This window comes from Elgaria multicarinata, chromosome 3 (assembly GCF_023053635.1).
Source record: "Elgaria multicarinata webbii isolate HBS135686 ecotype San Diego chromosome 3, rElgMul1.1.pri, whole genome shotgun sequence".
In the NCBI taxonomy this organism is placed as follows: Eukaryota; Metazoa; Chordata; class Lepidosauria; order Squamata; family Anguidae; genus Elgaria; species Elgaria multicarinata.
The window spans coordinates 101,701,582-101,722,089 of record NC_086173.1 but is presented as its reverse complement, the minus strand read 5'-3'; the positions used below and the strand labels follow the sequence as shown (position 1 = coordinate 101,722,089).

At 43.0% G+C, this 20,508-nt stretch overlaps 1 protein-coding gene across 2 annotated transcripts in view; it reads left to right on the top strand.

The window, feature by feature from the left end:
- Positions 1 to 20,508, top strand: part of CACNA2D2 (calcium voltage-gated channel auxiliary subunit alpha2delta 2) — a 639,662-nt gene that overhangs the window by 47,498 nt on the left and 571,656 nt on the right. For both annotated transcript variants that reach the window (XM_063121105.1, XM_063121104.1), the window contains exon 2: positions 5,180 to 5,261. In XM_063121105.1, coding sequence (XP_062977175.1) covers positions 5,180 to 5,261 — 82 coding nt within the window. The remainder of the gene's footprint in view (positions 1 to 5,179; positions 5,262 to 20,508) is intronic.

Here is a 20,508-nt window from a genome sequence, read left to right as displayed (position 1 = left end):
CAACCACCCTCCCAAAAATCCCCCCACCCCACATAAACAAGTTAAACTTGGAAAAAGCCTCCCATTGACTCCAATGGAAGGCTTTTTCAAATCATGGATGAGTGGAAATAGACATTGGTGTGTGTCTATTGGCAAGGAGAGTTAAATGGAACCTTCATGTTCAAAGGCAGTGTGCCACTGACTACTACTGGTTGCTGGTGGACAATTGCAAAGGAGGGCTCTTATCTTCATGACCTAGTTGTGGGCTTTGGGTTGTGTGGCATTTGTTTGCACAGTAGAATGGAAGGACTGGGTGGTCTTTGTAAACAGGCTGGTTGTGAGTCCTTGGTGGAGCTCACATTATATTTGGCTTTACAAACTATAGATGGGGTCTGGTGCCTTGAACAGTGGGCTTTCAAGACCAATGGGGTGTCATCTTCCACACACAAAAACTCACTGGTTCAGAGGTTCCAGGCTGTAGCTCTAATTAAACTTGGGAGAATGCTTAAGTAAGCCAGATGCAGACAAAGCTTTCTGGCTGATTTTGAGTGGCAATTTTAGTTCTTTATTTTATTCCATTTGTATCCTGCACCTTCAATGTCAACAAGTTACCACAATGGATACTAATATAATAATATGCAATACCAATAAAATGCAAGTTGGATCTAGATTTAGGTGTGTGCAACTGGGTTGGTGGAAGCAGATTTCTCTTCCCCCACCTCTCCATGACAGTTCCTCCAGCGCCTCAAAAATGCTCCACAGAGATTCAAGGAATTTTAATGAATGGGGCAGGCTGCGGTGTCAGGAGAAGGAAATGTCTGAAAATCAGGCAGCGGTATGGACTTAAATCTGGATCCAACCCATTATCAATAAGTTAAAAACTAATTCTATAAAGCTGCATCTGTGTTGGTGGCTTATCCTGGTAAGTGACCTGGTCTGGCTAGTTTCTTTACGTATTTATGTATAAATCTCATAAATGAGATTTCACAAAAGTAGCAAGAAATTTCAAGGAATGATTGCTCCTTCAGCCCTGTAATGCCACCCAAGGCGTATCATAATTCCCCAAAAAGGCAATGACTGTCATGTCTTATCACTTACAGTTTCCATACAGAGTTGCTTCGAAGTGAAAAGCCCGTGTACATAATGGCATATCACTTTCTTCTGTCCTTTTCCTCTTGACTTTATTCACTTCCCATATCATGTAAAGCGCAGTAAATAGTTAAAGAGTTAGGTGACAGGTCAGATGAGAGCGAACAGAAATAATGACTAAAATAGTCGTAATCTTGTCAGTGTTTTGCAACTGGTATAGAAACTGATAATATCAGATGCCTCGTCATGGGGTTCACTGCCTTCTAAATTCTATGGAGGCACATGGTTCAACGCTTGTACTGAAATGCCTCATGGTGCAGTAATTAATTAACTGCTCAATCAGACAGATTTAAAAAAAAATTCAAGGAGAGGAAACATGTTTCCATTGCGCTCTCTCACAAGTCTTTCTTCTCTTTTATTACTCGATCACATTACATTTTGATAGGCATAATAAAGAGCTTTCCAATCCCTTGGAACTGTCATGCAACACATTTGCACATGTAATCGCACCCACTGCTAGTGTCCCTCTTCTCTAAATCATGGACCATTTTTTTCAAAATGAACTATGAGTTATAATTAAGTTGAAAGGGAAATCTTTTTTTTAAGTGGTCCTGATAACCTATCATTTTTAAAAGACTAAATCATCCTAATGCTCACATAACTCTGTTTTCCTTTTCCTTTTCGGTCTTCCATATAATTAAAAGACAATGACATCGTTTATGGTGGGTAATTTGGAAGTGATTTTTAAGGATGAATAGATACAAGAATATATGAACCACTGTCCTGATCAGGCACAACAGCCTGGGTTCTTAAGTGAGGAAAGGGCTAAACAGATGTTGATGTGTGCATAGGTTCTACAGGTAGATAGATCTCAGTGGAAATTGCCAGCTGTTCAATCCTGCTACAGGCATTACAAAATCTGTTGCTGTCTACTGCAGTGCAATGAGTTGTGTGGTTTTATTCCCCCACATCTCAGGGGAAACTGCACCGGTACATACTTTCTCACTCATCTGTATCCTCCTTCCTTCTCAAGTGCCAAAGGGCCAATCATCATATTAATGTCTCCTTTCAAATGTGTGTTTAATTGTGTACAGGCATAAGCACTAGTTGTTGGGTTAAAAATATATATTTTCCGCCTACTTTTTATAAATAGCAACAAAGTCAGCCTGAAGAAACGCGGGCCTCTCTCAGCCCTGACAAATCTAGTAGCAGTGACCAATCCTCATTTCTGGCGACATTAGGATTCTATGAGCATTAGAGGATCTCCTTGCAGAAAAGTACAAACAAAACCCCAAACAAACATTAACAGACCATGTGCCTGCACATAAACATATGTAGCTTGAGCAGTGGATACTTGCTAAGGTGGAATTGTTATTTGTCTGGGCTAAGTGGCTCACTATACAACATGCTTTCAATTGCTTGTAGAATGATCTTTTGCCTATATTTTTTATTTTAAACAGATGCAAGTGTTTTTAGGTCTAATATTCTTAGCCGAATAATTCCTTTTGTTTATCTTCCCTGATTTCAGAATGGCAGCACTGTGGGGTGGGCATATTTATGTACATGTTCTTGACCAAGGAACCTTTCATTCTATCAGAGATCCCCCACCATTTTTGGTCAGTGGGCACATCTGGGATTTTGAGAGTGGGCACTCTGACAAAATGGCTGCCATTGAAGGTCGCTTGCCTGCTCATAAAATGTCTGCCATGGTGAGCATGGACATTCACAAAACACATTTCTCAGAAGGCAAACTGGTGAGAAATAACTTGTAGAAGAATCTAAATACAAGGCAGAGGTAGGTCCGTGCTTTAAAACAAAAAGCACTCTTTTGAACCCAAATAGGGTGATGCTTTGCTTTGCAGAATGCCAGGCTTCCAAGTAAAAAAGAGTATTATTAAAAAAAATCTGGAGGGGCAAGGGACCTGTTAAGTGCAAAGAGAGGTGTCCTTGGGCCCATTGGTACCCACACAAGCACCACATTGACGGCTCAAGAGAGAAAGAAAGTAGATGTAAGTGCTTTTTCCCAAGTTTCATTTTTGTTTCTAACTACTCAAGTCTTCCTTTCCCTCCCCTTCCACATCTGTTAATGTAGCCATGTAACAGAATACAAAAACATCACTAGTCCGTGATTTTTTTTGCAGGCCTGTCCACTGAAATGTTAGTCAGTGGACTGGCGAAATATTTACGCCAGTCCTTTTACAACTTTATTGGCTGCCAGTCCAGGTCCGGGCCTGATTCAAAGTGCTGGTATTGACATTCAAAGCCCTAAAAGCCTCCTTCCATATGTACCTGCCCGGACCTTAAGATCATCTATAAGGGCCCTTCTCCATGAGCCCCTGCCAAAGGAAGTGAGGCAGGTGGTTACTAGGAGGAGGGCTTTCTCCGCTGTGGCATCTCAGCTGTGGAATGAGCTCCCCAGAGAGGTCCGTCTGGCGCCTGCACTGTGCTCCCGAGACTGTGGGAAAAGTCAGGCTAAAAGCCGTCCCGGTTATCCCGGGGAAATGGAGGGATCTGCCCTCCCTGCCCCCGGGATCCTGTGTGCATCATGTGGATGCACAGGGATGATCCTGGGATGATACCCAGGATAAAGCATGGTGTAGACATACCCTATGTCTCACCCTGGCCTGATATCCCAGGCTCCGTACTGGTCTCTTTTCATCACTCCCTCTAATAGCAAACTCATTTGGTGAATGCCAACAGAAATAAAGCCCTGAATGAGGAGGAGATATCAGCATGCTTAGGGAGAACCCTAAGGTTTGCAAATAGTGTATATTTCTCCTAAGGGAGTAGCCTGTTCTCACAATACAACCCATTGAGGACTGGGCATGTTCAGCAGTCACAGAATTATGAATGTCAGCTGGAAAAGAAAAATGACAACCTGGGGCGGAGGGAGCAGAATGCCCTGCTTGAGGCTGAAACTTTTAATACAGGTACTTCTGTTTTTGGAGGGACGATACATCTTATTGCAGGTCCCACTTGTATAAATGTAGGTCTGCATTAATTATGTACAAATATGTACAAAATCCATGTATGAGAGTGCACTTGTTCAAGGCTCGACTTTCAGGGTGGCGACGGGGGAGTTGCCGGGGGAGGTAATTTCAGGATTGGTGGATAAAGGACACCTCTCTTCTCCAGGGTTTCCATTTCTATGCTACATACGACTAGATTGCTATAACACTGAGCATTTTATAGCTGTATAGTTGTGGCGGGGGTAGAGACCCACAAACATTCATGAGTAAGCGGCCTTGAGGCCCAGCATTGGGCAAAAGGTGGGATACAAATAAAGATGATGATGATGATGATGATGATGATGATAATAATAATAATCATAAGTGTGCAATAAAGGCCTCATGTAGAAATACTCTTACTAAAGGTTGTCAGGGACTTGAGCAGGTCAATCCCCTTTGATCTCCTGCCCTTCATTTTCCTTCCCCTTCCCCTTCCCCACACACATTTCAGTTGACAAACAAACATTCCATGATTCTGCTGCTCTCAGCTGTGGAATTAATCTTCCTGATTTCTCATTTATTTAGGCCCTTCTTTCTCTGTGTGTCATGGCTTAACTGCTCTCAGCATTCTGTAAATTCACAAGTTCCTGTCAGGCAGTTTGGGTTGTTAACTGTCATTTTCTTTTAATTCACAAACCTATGTACTGTTGTATACGTAGGGCATCCCACAAGTACGTAGAAGCCGCTACTGTTTTTGAGTGGCCCTGATTTGCTTCCAAACTGATAGTCACTCCGTTTGCTTTCAGAGGGAATGATATTAGGACTGTTGGGTACAGAAGAACCATCTTAATTGGAGGGAGTTGGATCTCCAAGTCTGTGGTGCGTTTTTCTTAGCAGAGAAGAAAAGCAACCTTTTGCAGTTTTTATTTTGACTTTAATTTTTGTTCCCTGTGTGTAAGGGGAAAACATTGGAAGTTGGTCGTCTGATAAGCTTATCGTCCCTGTCATATCTCTTAGAAGTCAGGCATGGTTGGAATTCTGCCCACAGCTGGAACATCAGAAGGAGAGTGTACAAGTGAAGCTCTAGGCACTGACTTGTAGCCATCTACCTTCACATACCTCCTTAACTGGCTCACCGTGACCTCTGTCCCCCTCTCTTGCAGGATGCAGTACTGGGCCAGAAGGCTGGAGCAAGAGATTGATGGAGTGATGAGGATATTTGGTGGTGTTCAGCAGCTCAAGCGGGTAAGTTTTGTCTCTTCCTTGCCTCCTGTCTTCTTTCGTTGGGATGATATTTCTGGATGATATTTCTGGATAAAGCTGCCTACATCCAGGGAAATAGTGAAGATTCATTACGGATAGTAGTTGTACAGGATTGCATCCATGGAGTGATTCTGGATCTGACTTCCTACGGCCACCAGGGAACAATTCACAGTGCTTTGTTTTGGTCTATAAGCTATTAAGAGTCTTATATCACACACGTTTAGCACCATCATCACCTTTACTGTATTTTCTTATAGTCTCTGAAAACAACCCATTTGTTTACTGCCAGACAATCAGATGTAAAGGGAAACCATTTTTATTATTTTTTCTTTCTCTTTTCTTTTTATTGTTTAGAAAAACAAAACAAAACAAAAAACAAATTGTGAAAAGAAGAAAAAAGGAACAAGAAATTACATGCATGGAAATATCAATAGTCCATCAAATACAATTTTCTTTTCTTTTCTTGAAGATTATGCATAAGCATAATATCCATATATTTATCCGTTCATAAGTGGCGCCTATAGTTCAAATGTTGATAACATTGTTAGGTCCTCAGTCTATTGCATTATAAGAGGTGAATATTTATCCTTCCAATGCTGTAATATCAATCATTTAGCTGTCATAAGGGCTAAGGGAACAGTTTCCCACTACAGGGTGAACCAGGGTGAGTCGCGGGCTAGGAGCGGGTAACCTTAGGCCCGTTGGGCCAAATCCTGGAGTCCCACTCTGGCCCTCAAGGGTTTTCCAGTTGGCCATGTTCACTTTCCATGGTCCTACCCCTGACCACTGATCATTTGGTGGTTTCCCAACGTTTCTACATTTTTTCCCTCTATTCTTAAAGGTTGAAAACCTCTCCGAAGACTTAGGGGATATCTACACCTAAGGGTGTAGAGGTAGGGAGGAGGGAGGATTGCAGACTTACCTGCTTCTGTGATCCTACCCCAGTGTCTAGGTGGCCGTGCAATGTCCTGGAAGGAAAGAGGGATGTCACGGCTGCTTTTTCTTTTGTTTTTTAGAAGAGGAGCAAAAAAGATAAGTTAAAAATAAAAACGCACCCAACCCCTCCCCCACCATCTCAGGGATGGCAAAATTGCTGCCTCACCCCCATGGGAATGGATCCTCCCCACGTAGCTCCATGCCCGGCCCCACTACTGACGGGGAAGAAGGGACAACCTGGGAATGGCCCCGAGACCGCGGGCAAAATTGGGATAACCGAGGTCTTGGTTATCCTGGGAAAATGGAGGGTCAGTGCTGCTTGCCCCCCGGGATCCCCTGTGTGTCATTTGGATGCAGAGTGACAATCTAGAGATGACACCAGGATAAAAGTATGGTGTAGACATGCCCTTAGATAATGGCAGTAAGAGTTTTAAACTAAAATATGCTGATATTTTGGAATTTCGGCCCTTTGGCCCTGCTCCCTACTGGAATGTGACCCTGACAGCTTCACTGAAATTTAATTTGGCCTTCCAGCTGATAGCATTTCCCCAACCCTGCCTTAGGTTCACATGTTCATCTCCTGGAAGGGACTGGAAGTGCAGGAGGCAGACAACATCATGTGAGGGACCTGAGCAAACCCCGTGAGTGCCCAGTAACGAGCGTGCAATAAAATGCTTGTCGGATGGAGCTCTAAGTGTTGGGCTTGAAAAACCAGCAGTGAGCCAAGTTGAGCACTCTCCTGAGAGCCTTTTTACTGAGTGCAAGTCTGACATGGTAAACCTCACAGTTCTTTCCAGATCTTTTTCCTGATGTTGAGCTTGGAGGATTGCTAATGCAAACAAGCTGAGACAAATAGAAGTAACGTATTAGAAATCTGAATACTAACAATAGCCCTTAAGCAAAGTTCTAATAGGGATCTCTTTTCCTATGCAGCTACATGACACTTAACACAGCCAGAGCCATGATACCTGCTTGGGCGTTCTGGCATTCACACTGTCCTTTCTTAATGTTGTGACTCAGTCTTCTGTGTCTTGGTAATTAAAAATAGCACTCAGGATGTCAGAGGAGATAAAGGTCTCAGACCTACAGACCTGTCACACCCCATCATTTGAATTTTTTCATTTCAGTTTTTGTTTCTCATGGCTCTGTGTGTGTGTGCAAGACAGAAGGAGAGACAGAGAAACAAATGTGTACTGTCTGGGAGGGAGAGATGCTTCCTTTCCTTTTTAATTCAGGCCTAGCTAACATACCATCATCATCATCATCATCATCATAATATAATCCTTGCCTTTTTTGAGTTTTGTTTCTGAATTTCTTTCTTTTTCCTTTTTGGTATGTGCAGATATGGATCTATGCTTTGGTTATTGACTGAAATCTCATAACTGCTCTGCCACACGAGGCGTGAAATTTATTGTCAGAAACATGGCGGCACAAAATGTAATGGTGCTGAGTATTTTCTCCATTTGCTGGCACGCACAAAACGATTTTAAACATTTTAGTCATTTCTAGAAGCAGGGGGTGCTGCTGTCCCTCCAGGAGGTGTTCCTTCTTGGGAATCATAAGCAACGCTTACGAGCATTTTTCTATGGTACACTTCTTTCTAACCATCTACTTGTTTTTGCTTTCAACAAAGCAAGTTTCCAGCTCTGATGATTGCAAGGAAGATGGACCAGATGTAATCAGTTCCAGGCCAGTTACATTCAATTCCATAGAAAGGAAATCTGTTAGAGGCCTGTGAAGTGTGTGAAGTGTCCAATTCATTGACACATGCCAGTGATCCTTGTCCAATAGATTTTGAGATATCAGAATAAATGGCATAAAACTAACATTATGGGGAAACTAGCAGATCAGCCCTCACTTCAGTAAATGTGCACATAAGGTTCTTTAGTAATAAGACCAAAACAGTCCTAGCTCTTATTTATTTATTTATTTATTTCATTTATATACCGCCCCACAGCTGAAGCTCTCTGGGCAGTTTACAACAATGTAAGAAAGTAAGTCAGCCTGGATATGTATCTTTTCCCCTCCAGATATGAAATGTACTAACTAAAATGCAGTGCTGGCACAGAGTGCTGCCGTGCCACAACTTAATTATTTTGTGTGTAGAGGCAGGAAACGTTCCATTTGGCACAGAACTGTCCAGTTAGCAGTGGAAGAAAGGCCACATGTGGATGAAGCTCTGAGGGTATTGTTACTATTTGCCTCTTTAAATGGTTATAAGGATCCTCCCAGATCCCATGGTGATAATAATACCATGGTAATAATCAGAGTGAAGAAGGAACCAAGCTAATTAGACTTCAGAGATGCCTTCCCCTTTACCTTGCCCATATAACTCTGTCCTGACCTTCAGAGCCTTTCTGGTAAAGTACATTCTGTTTATGTCATCACTGTTTGCTGTGGACTATTGTCTAAACAGGATGAATTCTAATAGCTGACTGCTATTGATGGAGATGGCAGATACCCTGATCTTGTCCTATAACATCCTTAGTCCTAACAGGCTGAATATAGAAACAGTTTCAAAGGACAGCCTACTCAGAGATGCTGTAGAAGCAACTTTCCTGGAGACCTTTAAGAAGGTTCCAGATGTGCATATTGTCATGTAAAGTTTAAATCTATGAGTTGGATTAGATGAAGAGTCTCTATATGAAGAATCTATGATTCTGTACCATGAATATTTCTGATAGCTTTATGGTTGTGCAATGAGGCGTAATGTTTTTGCTAGCATACTTTTGTTGTTAATATACATCATTCTAAGAATTTACATGTTGGTGCACCCAAATCATAAGAAAATGGTGCCTTTCCTAACCTGGTACCCTCCAGATGCTTCACACTTCAACCCCTATCAACCCCACCCAGCATGACTAATGGTCGTGAATGCTGACAGTTGTAGTCCAAAACATCTGGAAGGCACCAGGTTGAGGAAGGCTGGAGTAGTGTCTTGTGTGCTGGACAAAATTAGTTGTTAATTGGTAAAATAAGAGCCATACCCTGTCTAATCCTAGAAACTCTCTCCAACTGTAGCAACAATTCTCAGTAGTTGTTGCAACAACCATCTGCTATTGTAGACTTCAGCATGAGAAATTATAGACTGTGGTATTAACAAATGTATTGATGGAAAACTGAACTTACTTCACTTGTAACAAACACAACAACAAAGGTGTTATGTGTAAACCTTACCATCTTGGGACCTTTATTTAGATGAACTCCCAATTTGCATGATCAAAACAAGGCACCGTGGCTTAAACAAGCCATGATGGCTTAAACAAGCTATGGTGTCTTGTTGTGAGCCAAAACACATGTCATGGGCTGTTGTATGGTTATTTGAGGGCTGTTTAACCCTCCAAAAGCCATGCTGCCTACGTTCAGATAACATGATAAGCTGCGGCTGAATAGTAATTATGCAAATTCCACCCAGCACACACCGTGGTTCACAACAAGTAAGCCACCATGGTCTATTTAACTGGAGGCTTATTTTGATTGCATGAACCAGTGCAGTGTCTACATCTATTTAGTATTTGGAGTACAGCTCACAATCATTAATTCCAATTGTGCACACAGAAAACTCAGGCACATAAGCAGTGTTACCCCCAAATAAAGCAGGGGGTCTATTGATGGTGAAATAAGGAATTTAACCTTGCCTCTCAAGCTCTAGCTCTATACTATAGCCCCAGAGGCTATTCTTTGCATACCTTTTAAAACCAATTGGAGTGTTTCTTAGCAGCCATTGAAATGGTAATTGAAAATGGAGTCATCAAAATGGGATGGAAAATGGTTCTTTCATTCTTTATTGCCACTTACCTTGCTTTTCACAGTCAGCCAAAGGATATGCCATAATAACAAGCTCAAGAGCTTAATGTCAGATGAGTGAAGGGATGAAATCCTTAATCAGGGTGTCAGGTATAGGTACAAGGCCAGCCTTGTACCTAGTGGTTACATTTATTAGGAAATGGTTTGAGAATGTCGGATGTTCCCTGCAAGCTTATCTCTGTAAGGAGTTCCCATGGGAGTATCTGGTTTACTCCTTTGCATCGGCCTTGAAGTAACTGGTTCTCTGGGAACTTCAGAGTGTTTTGGAAAAGGTGGGGCCACTCTTCGAAGTGGGTTGTAACATCCCACCCTTTTGGCATGTGGGCATGGTTTACAGGTCAGCGGACCTGTCTGTCAAGTGGCTTTGAATAGGCCTTATATGCTGGTGCAAAGCTGAAAAAGCTTTGCTAGGTTTCATCTCTTGACGCAATGTCTGACTTCCCTCCTGCTTTGGATTCTATCTCCACTTGGGACTTTGAAAGCACTCTGCACATGGACGCTTTGCTATTTGGACTTTGGATATCTGAGAACTGTGCCATGAAAAGTAGTGAGGCTTTTCATAGACTTGGACTTGCATATGCTGTGGATTCTGTGTTCGTGCCCAGACTCAGGTGGCAAGGAGTTCCCAGTCCTTAGCAGAAGGATGGGACTCCTGGGCTTGAGGCTTAACCTTTCTTGAAGTTGTGGTAACAGGGTCAGCTCAGTAGTGGTAGACTGAGACTGACAAGTGCATGACAGATCTCTCTGCCCGGCTCTGGTGGCTCAGAGCAACCTTTCCTGGGACTTTGTTTTAGGAGATTGGCCATGTCCCTTTGAGGAGCCAGCGTATGCAGTGTCTGGAGAAGCTCAAAGCTGTTATTGGTGCACCCTATTCACCCCCCTGTCCAAGTGTTTGCCTTAAGGATTGTTTCAGAAAAAAGAACCTAGAGCTTCTTAACCATCGTTCAGCTTTAAGTGTGTTTTGGAGACTCTGTAACCATTAAGCTTGTCTACTGTGTGATTTCCTCAATAAAAGAAATCTCACTGATGTGAGTGTTTCGCATCAGCTTGCCAACACGTGTGAATGCCAGGGGGAACAGGCATGAACACAACACAGGGTTTTTTTGACATTAGATTTGTGGTGTCTCCTTCTCAATTCCTGGATCCAATTGGGATTGGACCTAAAGTCCTCCAAAGTTAAAGTCTGATCCTGTGATCCTAACTGGTCCTCTTCATGTGCCCCCAACTGATGTGAGTGCTCATTGTCACCCCCTTTCCCCTAACTTCTTAAGATGGGGTGGGCACAGATGATGTCAGGCACTGCGCTGGCTTGAGGCACTGTAGATGGCATCTAGGAATCCAGTCCAATTCAAAGGCCAAATTATTTTGGCCAAATAATCCAAGTTTCCTTAATTATTTCCAGAGTGACTTGGAGGGCTGGGGATATTCACCAATCACTGTGCAAGTTCACTGTATTTTAAAGCCTATTCCATGTTATTATGAGTTTGCCAGAAGGGGGTTTGCATTAGGAGAATGGGGAAATGGAGCAACTGCACAGACTTTCCTCTTTTCCCATACTGACAGTTTAGTGGAATATGAATAACCGACACTCCTCTGTAGAATTTAGCATGCCTGATTTCTTTCTTCCCTCCCCCCTCTTCTTTTTTAAAATTTCTCTGCCATTAGTGATACTAGGGGCATAAACAGTGTTGCTATTTGGCTCGTCCTATGTCCTTATCACCCAGGGATAGTTTGCTGAGTAATGGACAGTACTGGCATCTCCTCCTGCACTGTGATGAAGAAAACTCCCAGTCCATAAAGAGGTCCAGATGGCCTGAAAGCGTGTGCCATTGGTTGGGAGTGGTGCACAGCTTGTTGGCAGTGCTCAACAGCCGGCTAGCCTGCAGCTGAGCAACATTTGATCCTCCTCAACAGGTGCTACTGCAGCTCAAAGGAAACCACACAGAGGGGGCAGGGGAAAGCAGTGGCTAGCCAGGACTGCTCAAGCTTTTTCCAAAGAGAGACGCTCCTTCTCTCCTTTTGATGAAAAGGAGCCCTTATGCTGCCATGCCATTTTCATCTGGTCTCAGGAGGCTGCGGTGGTGAATGTGGGAGACTGGAGGTTGCTGGCTGGAGTGCCTCTCTTAACTGACTTGACATTTCATTTCTCTTAAGTGGCTTTTCACTGCTTCAGTACTTTTATTCTCTATTGTGGTTTCTGCTCCTGGGCTAATTGCCTCATTCTGACAGACTGGCATGTCTACTTGCCATGTAGTTCTGCTCTGTATTAATTTTGGTGCCTATGAGCATGAGGGAGGATTAAAAGCATGGGCTGGGGGTCCAGGAAGCATGTCAATAAGCTGCCCTGGTTCTGTCTTGACCTGCAGCTTCACCTGCTCTTTTAATCTCAGATATCTTACCAATGTGCCCCAGTCCAGCTTTCTTTCCCTTCATTTAAGGGCACATCTTATGGGCACAGTGCTTATTTGGGGCGGGGAGAATTGGGTGTGACCAATGGATGCCTCTGATTCCTACTGGCCACATGCATTCAAGCTCAGCCAGTGGTCATCCACTCCATGTGTACATGGTCGAGTGGGATGGCAGCAGGGCTAGCCAAGGTAGTATAGTCTGCACCACCCACAAAGCAAGCGGTGTCAGCCCTGGGTTCTGCAGAGCCACTCAGAACCTCAAGTTTAGGGTGATAGTTGGCTTTTCATTGTGATGATATAATGCTGACTTGATTCTGACTCTGATCCCATCAAGTGGAGGTGGGGGAAGTTAAAGATACTCTGAAGCCAGAAGCAGAATCACCTTGCTGCTTTTTATAGGGGTCAGGGAGCATTCTCTGACCTGCTCTGTCCTACTGTGGTTAAGATGTTTTTGTCCTGCTGTGGCAGATCACCCGTGTGGTTTCCTCCTTTGGCCAGAACTGCATGGTGATACACATGCCAAATTCTCCCCAACCCACCCGCGCACACACCCCCCCCCCCCCACACACACCCCACCCCTGATGTCCAAAGTACAAGAACAGCTGTGAGCTCAAGCCCTGGCAAAACACAAGAACCTGCTATGCAGATTTATCTTAATTCAGTAAGTTAACTTCCTCTTCATTCTTTCCAGTCTTATCTTTCTGAACATTTCTTGAAGTGAAAACTTTAAATTAGGGAGGTGGTAAAATGGGTGATGGATTCCGGACAGTTTACATTTTGTCACTGCATGAAGATTAAAATGTGGCTCTGCAGAGCTGAAAGTCAAGTGCATCAGCCCAATGTCACTAGAGCTCCTGTAAGAATATTGATAAAAAAGAACACATTTTTTCACATGATAACGCTGCTTTTGATGCAGAAAACAGACACCCAGTTTTTTAAAAAGGTGATAATTCAGGGTTATAACTGTGATATTTGTGTAGCAGGAGACTTTATCTGAAACCAGGTATTGTTTTACTTGTGACCCTGAATCCTGGAACAAAATATACTAAGGGGGTGTTAAGAGCTGATGAAGTGTTTGCTTCTATTTGAATAGGTGGACTTGGGCCCGGTAAAGTATCCTAACTGTATCTATCATTCAATGGAGCTTTGCTTAGATTGGATGGGTAGGGTGAGGGGTGATGCATTTGATCTATTCAGATCAACTATGCAGTCTTTGCCTTTGTGTAGTGTGTTCTTATGCAATCATTGCTGTGCCAAAACTCTGATAATACCCACTCCCAGCTGACAGCATTGCTTTTACCTGGACCACTTGCAGAAATAGCTCCCAGGACTTGCTCCAGCCAGCTCAAGGAGTTTATAGTTTTGAACACGAGAAGCCCCATCATTGCAACCTGTATAAACCAGGGGTGGGCAACCTGTGGCCCTCCAGATTTTTGGCTACAATACCCATGATTCCTCACCATTGGCTATGTTAGGTAGCGCTAATGGAAGTTGCAGGCCTAAACATCTGGAGAGCTACACATTCCCCACCCCTATTATAAATTATATGATTTATATGGACCAACAAAAACAAAAACTAAATCACAAGGCAATGATTTTCCTTGATTGTAACATGTGTGTGTGTGTGCATGTTTGCATGTGACCTCATGAAAAGAAATTCTGCACATGGGAAACTAGCATGCCAGGGGAAGGCTAAGCAAGACCACCTGCATAACTTGTTTCTGTTTGCAGTTATTTTTCTTTAGAGAAGCTTTTAGATATACAACCTTTCCATTGCAGTCAAAGTATATGAAAAGCTGATTTTCTATGTGGTTCTCTTGATTTTGCATTGTGTGGTGTATGCGTCTTCGACTACCTGGCGCCTTTCTCAACTGAGAGCTGACTTCATGATGTTTCCTTAAATGTACCCTCTTTGCTGTCCTATACTTCCTCCCCTTTGTTAAAACAGGTAGGTGATGTGTTCATCTACTCAGCATGTTCCTGCTTCGCTTTATTGGCAAGAGAAATGTTGAGCAGTTACAGAATGTCATATTTAACTAAACATTACCAGGTGATATGGGGGTAGAATGGGGAGGGGAGGAGGGGAGAGAGATCTGTTAATGGCAGCCATGCATTTAGAGAAGCATATATATTTGGCCCTAGGAGATACACAGCCACTCCAGAACACTCTAGTAAACTTAGCTTATTCCTAGATGTTCTTCTCTTATACCATGCAGGCCATACTGGCCAATGTCATAACTCCCATTGCCTGGTATCATCTGCTTTGAAAAGAGGATGCATGTGATAACAGATACATGATCCCTCCCCTTCTCCCTCCCCCAATTTCTGTTTCCAGGCTGTTTCTAAGTAAGAGATCCTAATTGTTCCCTTTCTTGCAGTTGCTTGATTAGAAAGGAGAAGGTGGGCCTTGTAGTACTGTGTGAAAGAAGAGCCTCATTCCCTTCCTCTTTGTCCTTTCCCTCCACTTAGAGCTGCATCCATCCTGGAAGATGTCAGGAGAGCATATGTTCTATCGTTTAGTTCGTTTGCATAATGAGGCTAATGTGTATGCATAATACATAAAGAAAATCTGCATAGAAAAGTTTGCTGTGTGGCGCTTGTGCCCCTTGTTAAATTCTTTCTAGTCAGGAAGAGGGACGGGAAAATCATTTAGCTCACTGTGGTGCTCCCAAGTTCCACCTTGAAGCTCGGTCTGCCTTGCTCCCTTTTTTATTACAATTGGTTTTTGTTTTCATTTGAACATGAAAAGTGAGCATTTTGGAACAGTTTTTTTGCAAGGGTACACCCAAATATGCATTTTCTCCTCTACAGACTAAAATGGGGTTTTGTTGGTGTAGAAAATGCTCATTTTAAAGTACACTTAAAAAAACACACCTTGCATTAAAAAAGTGCACTTTTTCAAAGTTTAGGAACATGCAGGCTCTCTCCCCCCCACCCAAAAAAATACCCTCACATTTGTATTTGCATTCAGAGGTGCAACCAGGGCAAATTCAAGTCAAAAACAAAACTCTTGTGCACCACTAGTCAAGAACTACATCACGCACTACATGATACTTGGCAAGAGAAAGGAAGTCACGGTTGGCATTTGGTGCTCCTGGAGATGCAATCAGGTTTCTCTGACAGAGGCTTTTTCCAATGAAGAGGAATTCTAAGTTTTTGCTGGAGTCACAACTACAATACTATAGAGAAGGAGTGAATAGTAGTTTTCATGTATTTTGGATCATCAGCTTGCGGCAAGGAAGGAACCTGTGAATGCCTTGCATTTTACAGCATTAGCCTACTTTTGTTCTTAGTTATAGAATCTGATAATTGAAATATTGTGACAGTTTATGAAAAGTAAAGTGACGCAAGCCTTCCCCTCTGTGAGTTGTCTTGCTGTAACAACAGATTATGGGTAAATATGGGTATGGGTATCTCAGGGCTGAATAGCAGCTGATCACTCTTCCATACCTGAATTCTGGTGAAAGGCGATGGCCTTGGCATAAGAATAAAGAAGTTCCCAGTGGGATCAGACTGAGAATCCATCTAGTCCAGCATCCAATTTCCTATAGTGCCCTGCCAGATGCCGCCAGGAAGCTCACAGCCGGACTCCCACCATTGGGCCCCTCTCCCAGCAATCCATCCTTCATGAATTTATCTAATCTTTTAAAGTCATAAATTAGTTCAATGACCATCACCACATGCTGAAGTAGCAAATTCCATAGCTTAATTATGTGTAGTTCAGAGAACTTTCTTTTCCCCTACCCCAACACTAGCTTCAGGGCATACAACTTGACCCCACGTTCTACTGCTATGTGGGAGGGAGGAGGCACATCCTCTATCTACTTTTTTCACACCACTCATACTTTTATAAAACTTTAATCATCATACTGTTAGTTTTACCCTACCCTGTGCCTGCTTACCCTACCCAGTGCCTGTTGGCATTCTCTTCCCCTCCTTATTGTTTTACTATGATTTTATTAGATTGTAAGCCTATGCGGCAGGGCCTTGCTATTTACTGTTTTACTCTGTACAGCACCATGTACATTGATAGTGCTATATAAATAATAATAATAATAATAATAATAATAATAATAATTTAGTAAAACAAAACATCACTCCAAAAAGCCCCAAGCACTTTAGCTTTTCCTCATAGAAAAGGTTTTCAAATCTCTTGATCATGTTTGTTTCCCTTTTGTCTCAATGCTACTATCCTTCTTGAGATGGGTGACCAATGTCCCATGGATAGCTATTCCAGTCCTTATAAAACTTATGAAATTTGCATATTGTGCTGCTGCCAGGTAGTAAGTAGGTGTTTACACAGAGATATCCACAAGTTGCTAAAAATCTCTTTCCTTGAACATCAGCCAGTTTATATCCTGTCCATGCATATATAATGTTGAGGAAGGAGGGGGATGCCCTAGTATAGATAACTTTACACTGAGATACATTGCATCTCATGTACATTTTGCTACTCATTCTTCCTGTTTGGGGAGATCTCTTTGGAGCTCTTTGCAGTCTGATTGAGTTTTCACTATTCTGAAGATTTGGCATCATCTGCAAGCTTGGCCATCTCATTGCTTACTCCAGACTGTGGGTCACTTTGCATAGTAGCTGTTCCAATATAGAACCGTGGGGAATTCACTCAGTTGTGCCTAACCCTTTTGTTACTTGGGAAATTGTATGAGGTTTACAAAACCAGATTTGTGACCTTGGAAAGGAAGTGAGATTTCTTTTGAAAATTCTATCTGAAGAAAGATTTCTGACCTTGCCTCATTAACTACAAAGTATGTTCCTGGGTTTGTTCTTGGCTTCATGGAACATCAATACCCACCTCAGCCACTTGTGCACCTGAAGTAGAAAATCTGCCTCAGTTACACTCACACATACTTACACTCCCCTCCCCCCATAGTTTGCGTTCTGCTGAAATTCATTTTTAACTTCTCAAAATAAAGTTGGAGTCAGGAAACTGAGGAAAATGGCACTTCTGAAGCAACTGCTCCACACTGCTTCATGGTAAGTCCAGCTCTGCAAAATGTTTTTCTACAGCAAGATTAATATTAGAAGATACATCTATTGCACAATGCAAGACTCCAACCCACTCTTCGAAATGTAGCAGAATGCCTACTCCCTTGAAAACCAAATAGATGCATACTGTGCCATCAGTAAAGCTTGCCTCCTTAAAAACACAGATATATTATTCTTTAATGGATATTTAATTGCCTTATTATTCTCTCCATATGGTTCTTTTCCTTTGAGCTCAGCATGGAACTGATGTAGCTTGGGATAAAAATTCCTACAAGCTATGTTGATAACTGAAAATGCAGCTTTATTGTTGGTCAAAAATCAGAATAAATAAGGACTTTAAAATTCCAACATGGCTATAATGTCCCTTTTCCTGTGGCAGAATACTACTTGGGAGAAAAATTGTTTTTATCCTTCTTGGTGAGTCTTCTGTTGCCATGTGCAAGGAAACTACTCTCCAAAGGGGAGATACTTAGGGCCTTACTAGACCTGCCGGCTTACGCCGGCAGGGAGGCGGGGCCGAGGTGCGCTAACGTTAGCGCGCCTCCCCTGGGCTTCCAGACGGCGGAGACGCAGGGAGGACGCAAGCCCTGTGTCGTCCGCCATTTTTTGTTTTTGTTTAAAGGGGCCGCGTGTGGCCCAAAGACGGCGGACAAGGTAAGGTTTTTTTTTACTTTTTTAAAAAAAACGGAGGGGGGGGGCGAAGGATGGCAGGGTGGGTGGCATGGGGGAGGGCGGGTGAGATCGCGCCGTGCATCGCCCGAGTAAGCAGCTGAGCGGCGCTTGCTCAGCAGGCAATCCCTGGCATTTGCCAGGCATTGCCCAGGCAAGCGCCGCTCGGCTGCTTGCTCGGGCGGCGCGCGGCGCGATCTCACCCGCCCTCCCCCGTGCCACCCACCCTGCCATCCTTCTCCCTCCCCTCTCTTCCCCCCCCCGCCAATGGGCACAGCGCTCCTATGAGTGCTGTGCCAGGCAGATCCGCGGCTTTTCACGGCTCCTCGCGAGTAAGCGAGGTGCCGCGAAAAGCTGCGGAAGTCGCTAGACGTTCCCCAGCTCCTGCCTGAGGCCGGAGCTGGGGAAAAAGCACGCCATAAGCGCATTTGCTTATGGCGCGTTGAAGGAGGCCTCAGCGCGGCCTGCCTCCGGATTCCCCTGTGCGTCATCTGGACGCACAGCAGGGAAACCGGGTCAGAAGGCGTGCTAAGGCCTCATCTAGTAAGGCCCTTAGTTTTCTGTTCTCCCGTGATAAGATATGGGCTAGCTGTTAGTTGGCTTAAGCTGAAATGTGAAGCAATTTTCTAATGTTGTAGAAAGGAAACTGTGTGGGAAGGTTTATTAGGGTAACTAGTGATTTTTCATTTGCACCAAGAACAAGAATAAGCTGAAGTCTTATACACACTTAAGTCCCATTGAACTCAATGGAGTTTACTTCTGAGTGAACAGGTATAGGATTGCATTGCTACTTAAATGCTGCTTAAAGCCAGTATTGTATATAAGCTGCTCTTGGGAACCTCCTTGGCTCAGGAATGAGATTTAAATCCTTCAAATAAACAAACATAAATAATATACTGAGAGAAATGAGGGGCTTATAAAATCATACATGGTGTTGAGGTGGATAGAGAGAGATTCTTCTCCCTCTCTCATGATGTCCTTCTTCACATAGTGCATAGTTAAACAATAGAATTCACTACCACAACATGTACTGATGGTCACTAGCTTCAATGGCTTTAAAAGGGGATTCGACCAATTCATGGAAGACAAGTCTATCAATGGCTGTTAGCCGTAATAGCTAAATGGAAGACCCAGGTTCAGAGACTGTATGCAGGGTGGTAAACAGTAGGAGAAGGTTTGTGCCTACATGCCCTGCTAGTGGGCTTCCTGAAGTCATCTGGTTGGCCACTGATACAAACAGGATGTTGGACTACAGGGACATTTGGCTTGCCCTTGTATGTTCATGTGTCATTTCCTGCCTTTATAAAACTTTCCCTTTCTTTGAGCAGCCTTTATCATTTGCAGCTCACAGATTCCATTTTGTAGCCTGCCCTTATCTGTTGCTATTTTTCTTGTCGCTGCCAGACCTGTTCCTTTCTTCTCTTTCCTCACCTCCCTTGCCTCTCTGGTTTGCCTTTTGTGAATGCACTTCAGCCTTCCTCTCTGACCAGTGAATTTGCCTAGTTTTTTTCAGCTGGATGCATTTGCCTGACCCTGAAAGAAAGGTCCAGAACCTCTCCAGTGTATAACAGAAAAAAGCTTAAGTTTTTGTTTTTACACACCATAAACAAAAGTTTGCCTTTTATGAGAAAAAGCTAGCCAGATGAGATTTCCACAATCTCGTGCAGAATCTAGAAAAGTGAGTAAGTACAAAAGAAGAAGAAAATACCTTGAATAGACTGTTTGGTTCATGATTGTTGTTCTATACTAAAGAGGCTTTTACTTGAATGCCAGATAATGCTCAAAGGTAAGTTAGTAAGCCTATTGTAGGGTGGGGGACAACTTCTACATGGGAGAAAGGAGGGGATTTTTGCTTGGACTGTTCTCACACTTTTTTTGTTTGATCAAAATCACTTTTCTGCCTGTTGCCCATTTTCAGTAGGAAAATTTTTGTATTCAACCCATTGGTTTCATAGCTACAGTAAGTATTTTATTTTATTTTATTTTATTTTATTTTATTTATTTATTTATTTATTGCATTTCTATACCGCCCAATAGCTGAAGCTCTCTGGGTGGTTTACAAAGTATATACTGTTGTCTTTCTCTCCTGCTCTGTATGTAGCAGCTCTTCACCAAAAGCTCTTCACCAAAAAGGAGCGTAAAGCATTCTGGAAAGGAAAATTAATTGGGTTGGACAAACCACAGCTATCCTTAGATGCTTATGAGTGCAACATTGATTAAAGATAGGCATAAGAAATGCATCTATAAAAACTTCTAGTGCTCAGTCACATTTATTGCAGCTCTAAAAATAAGGAAAAAGGGAGCAGCTTTCAACCTTACTCTAGGTGACTACCAAGGCATTTGGCTTGGGCGTGGGCACTAACCTTTTAAGAGAGGCTCCTTTTCCTATGAACAGTAAAGTA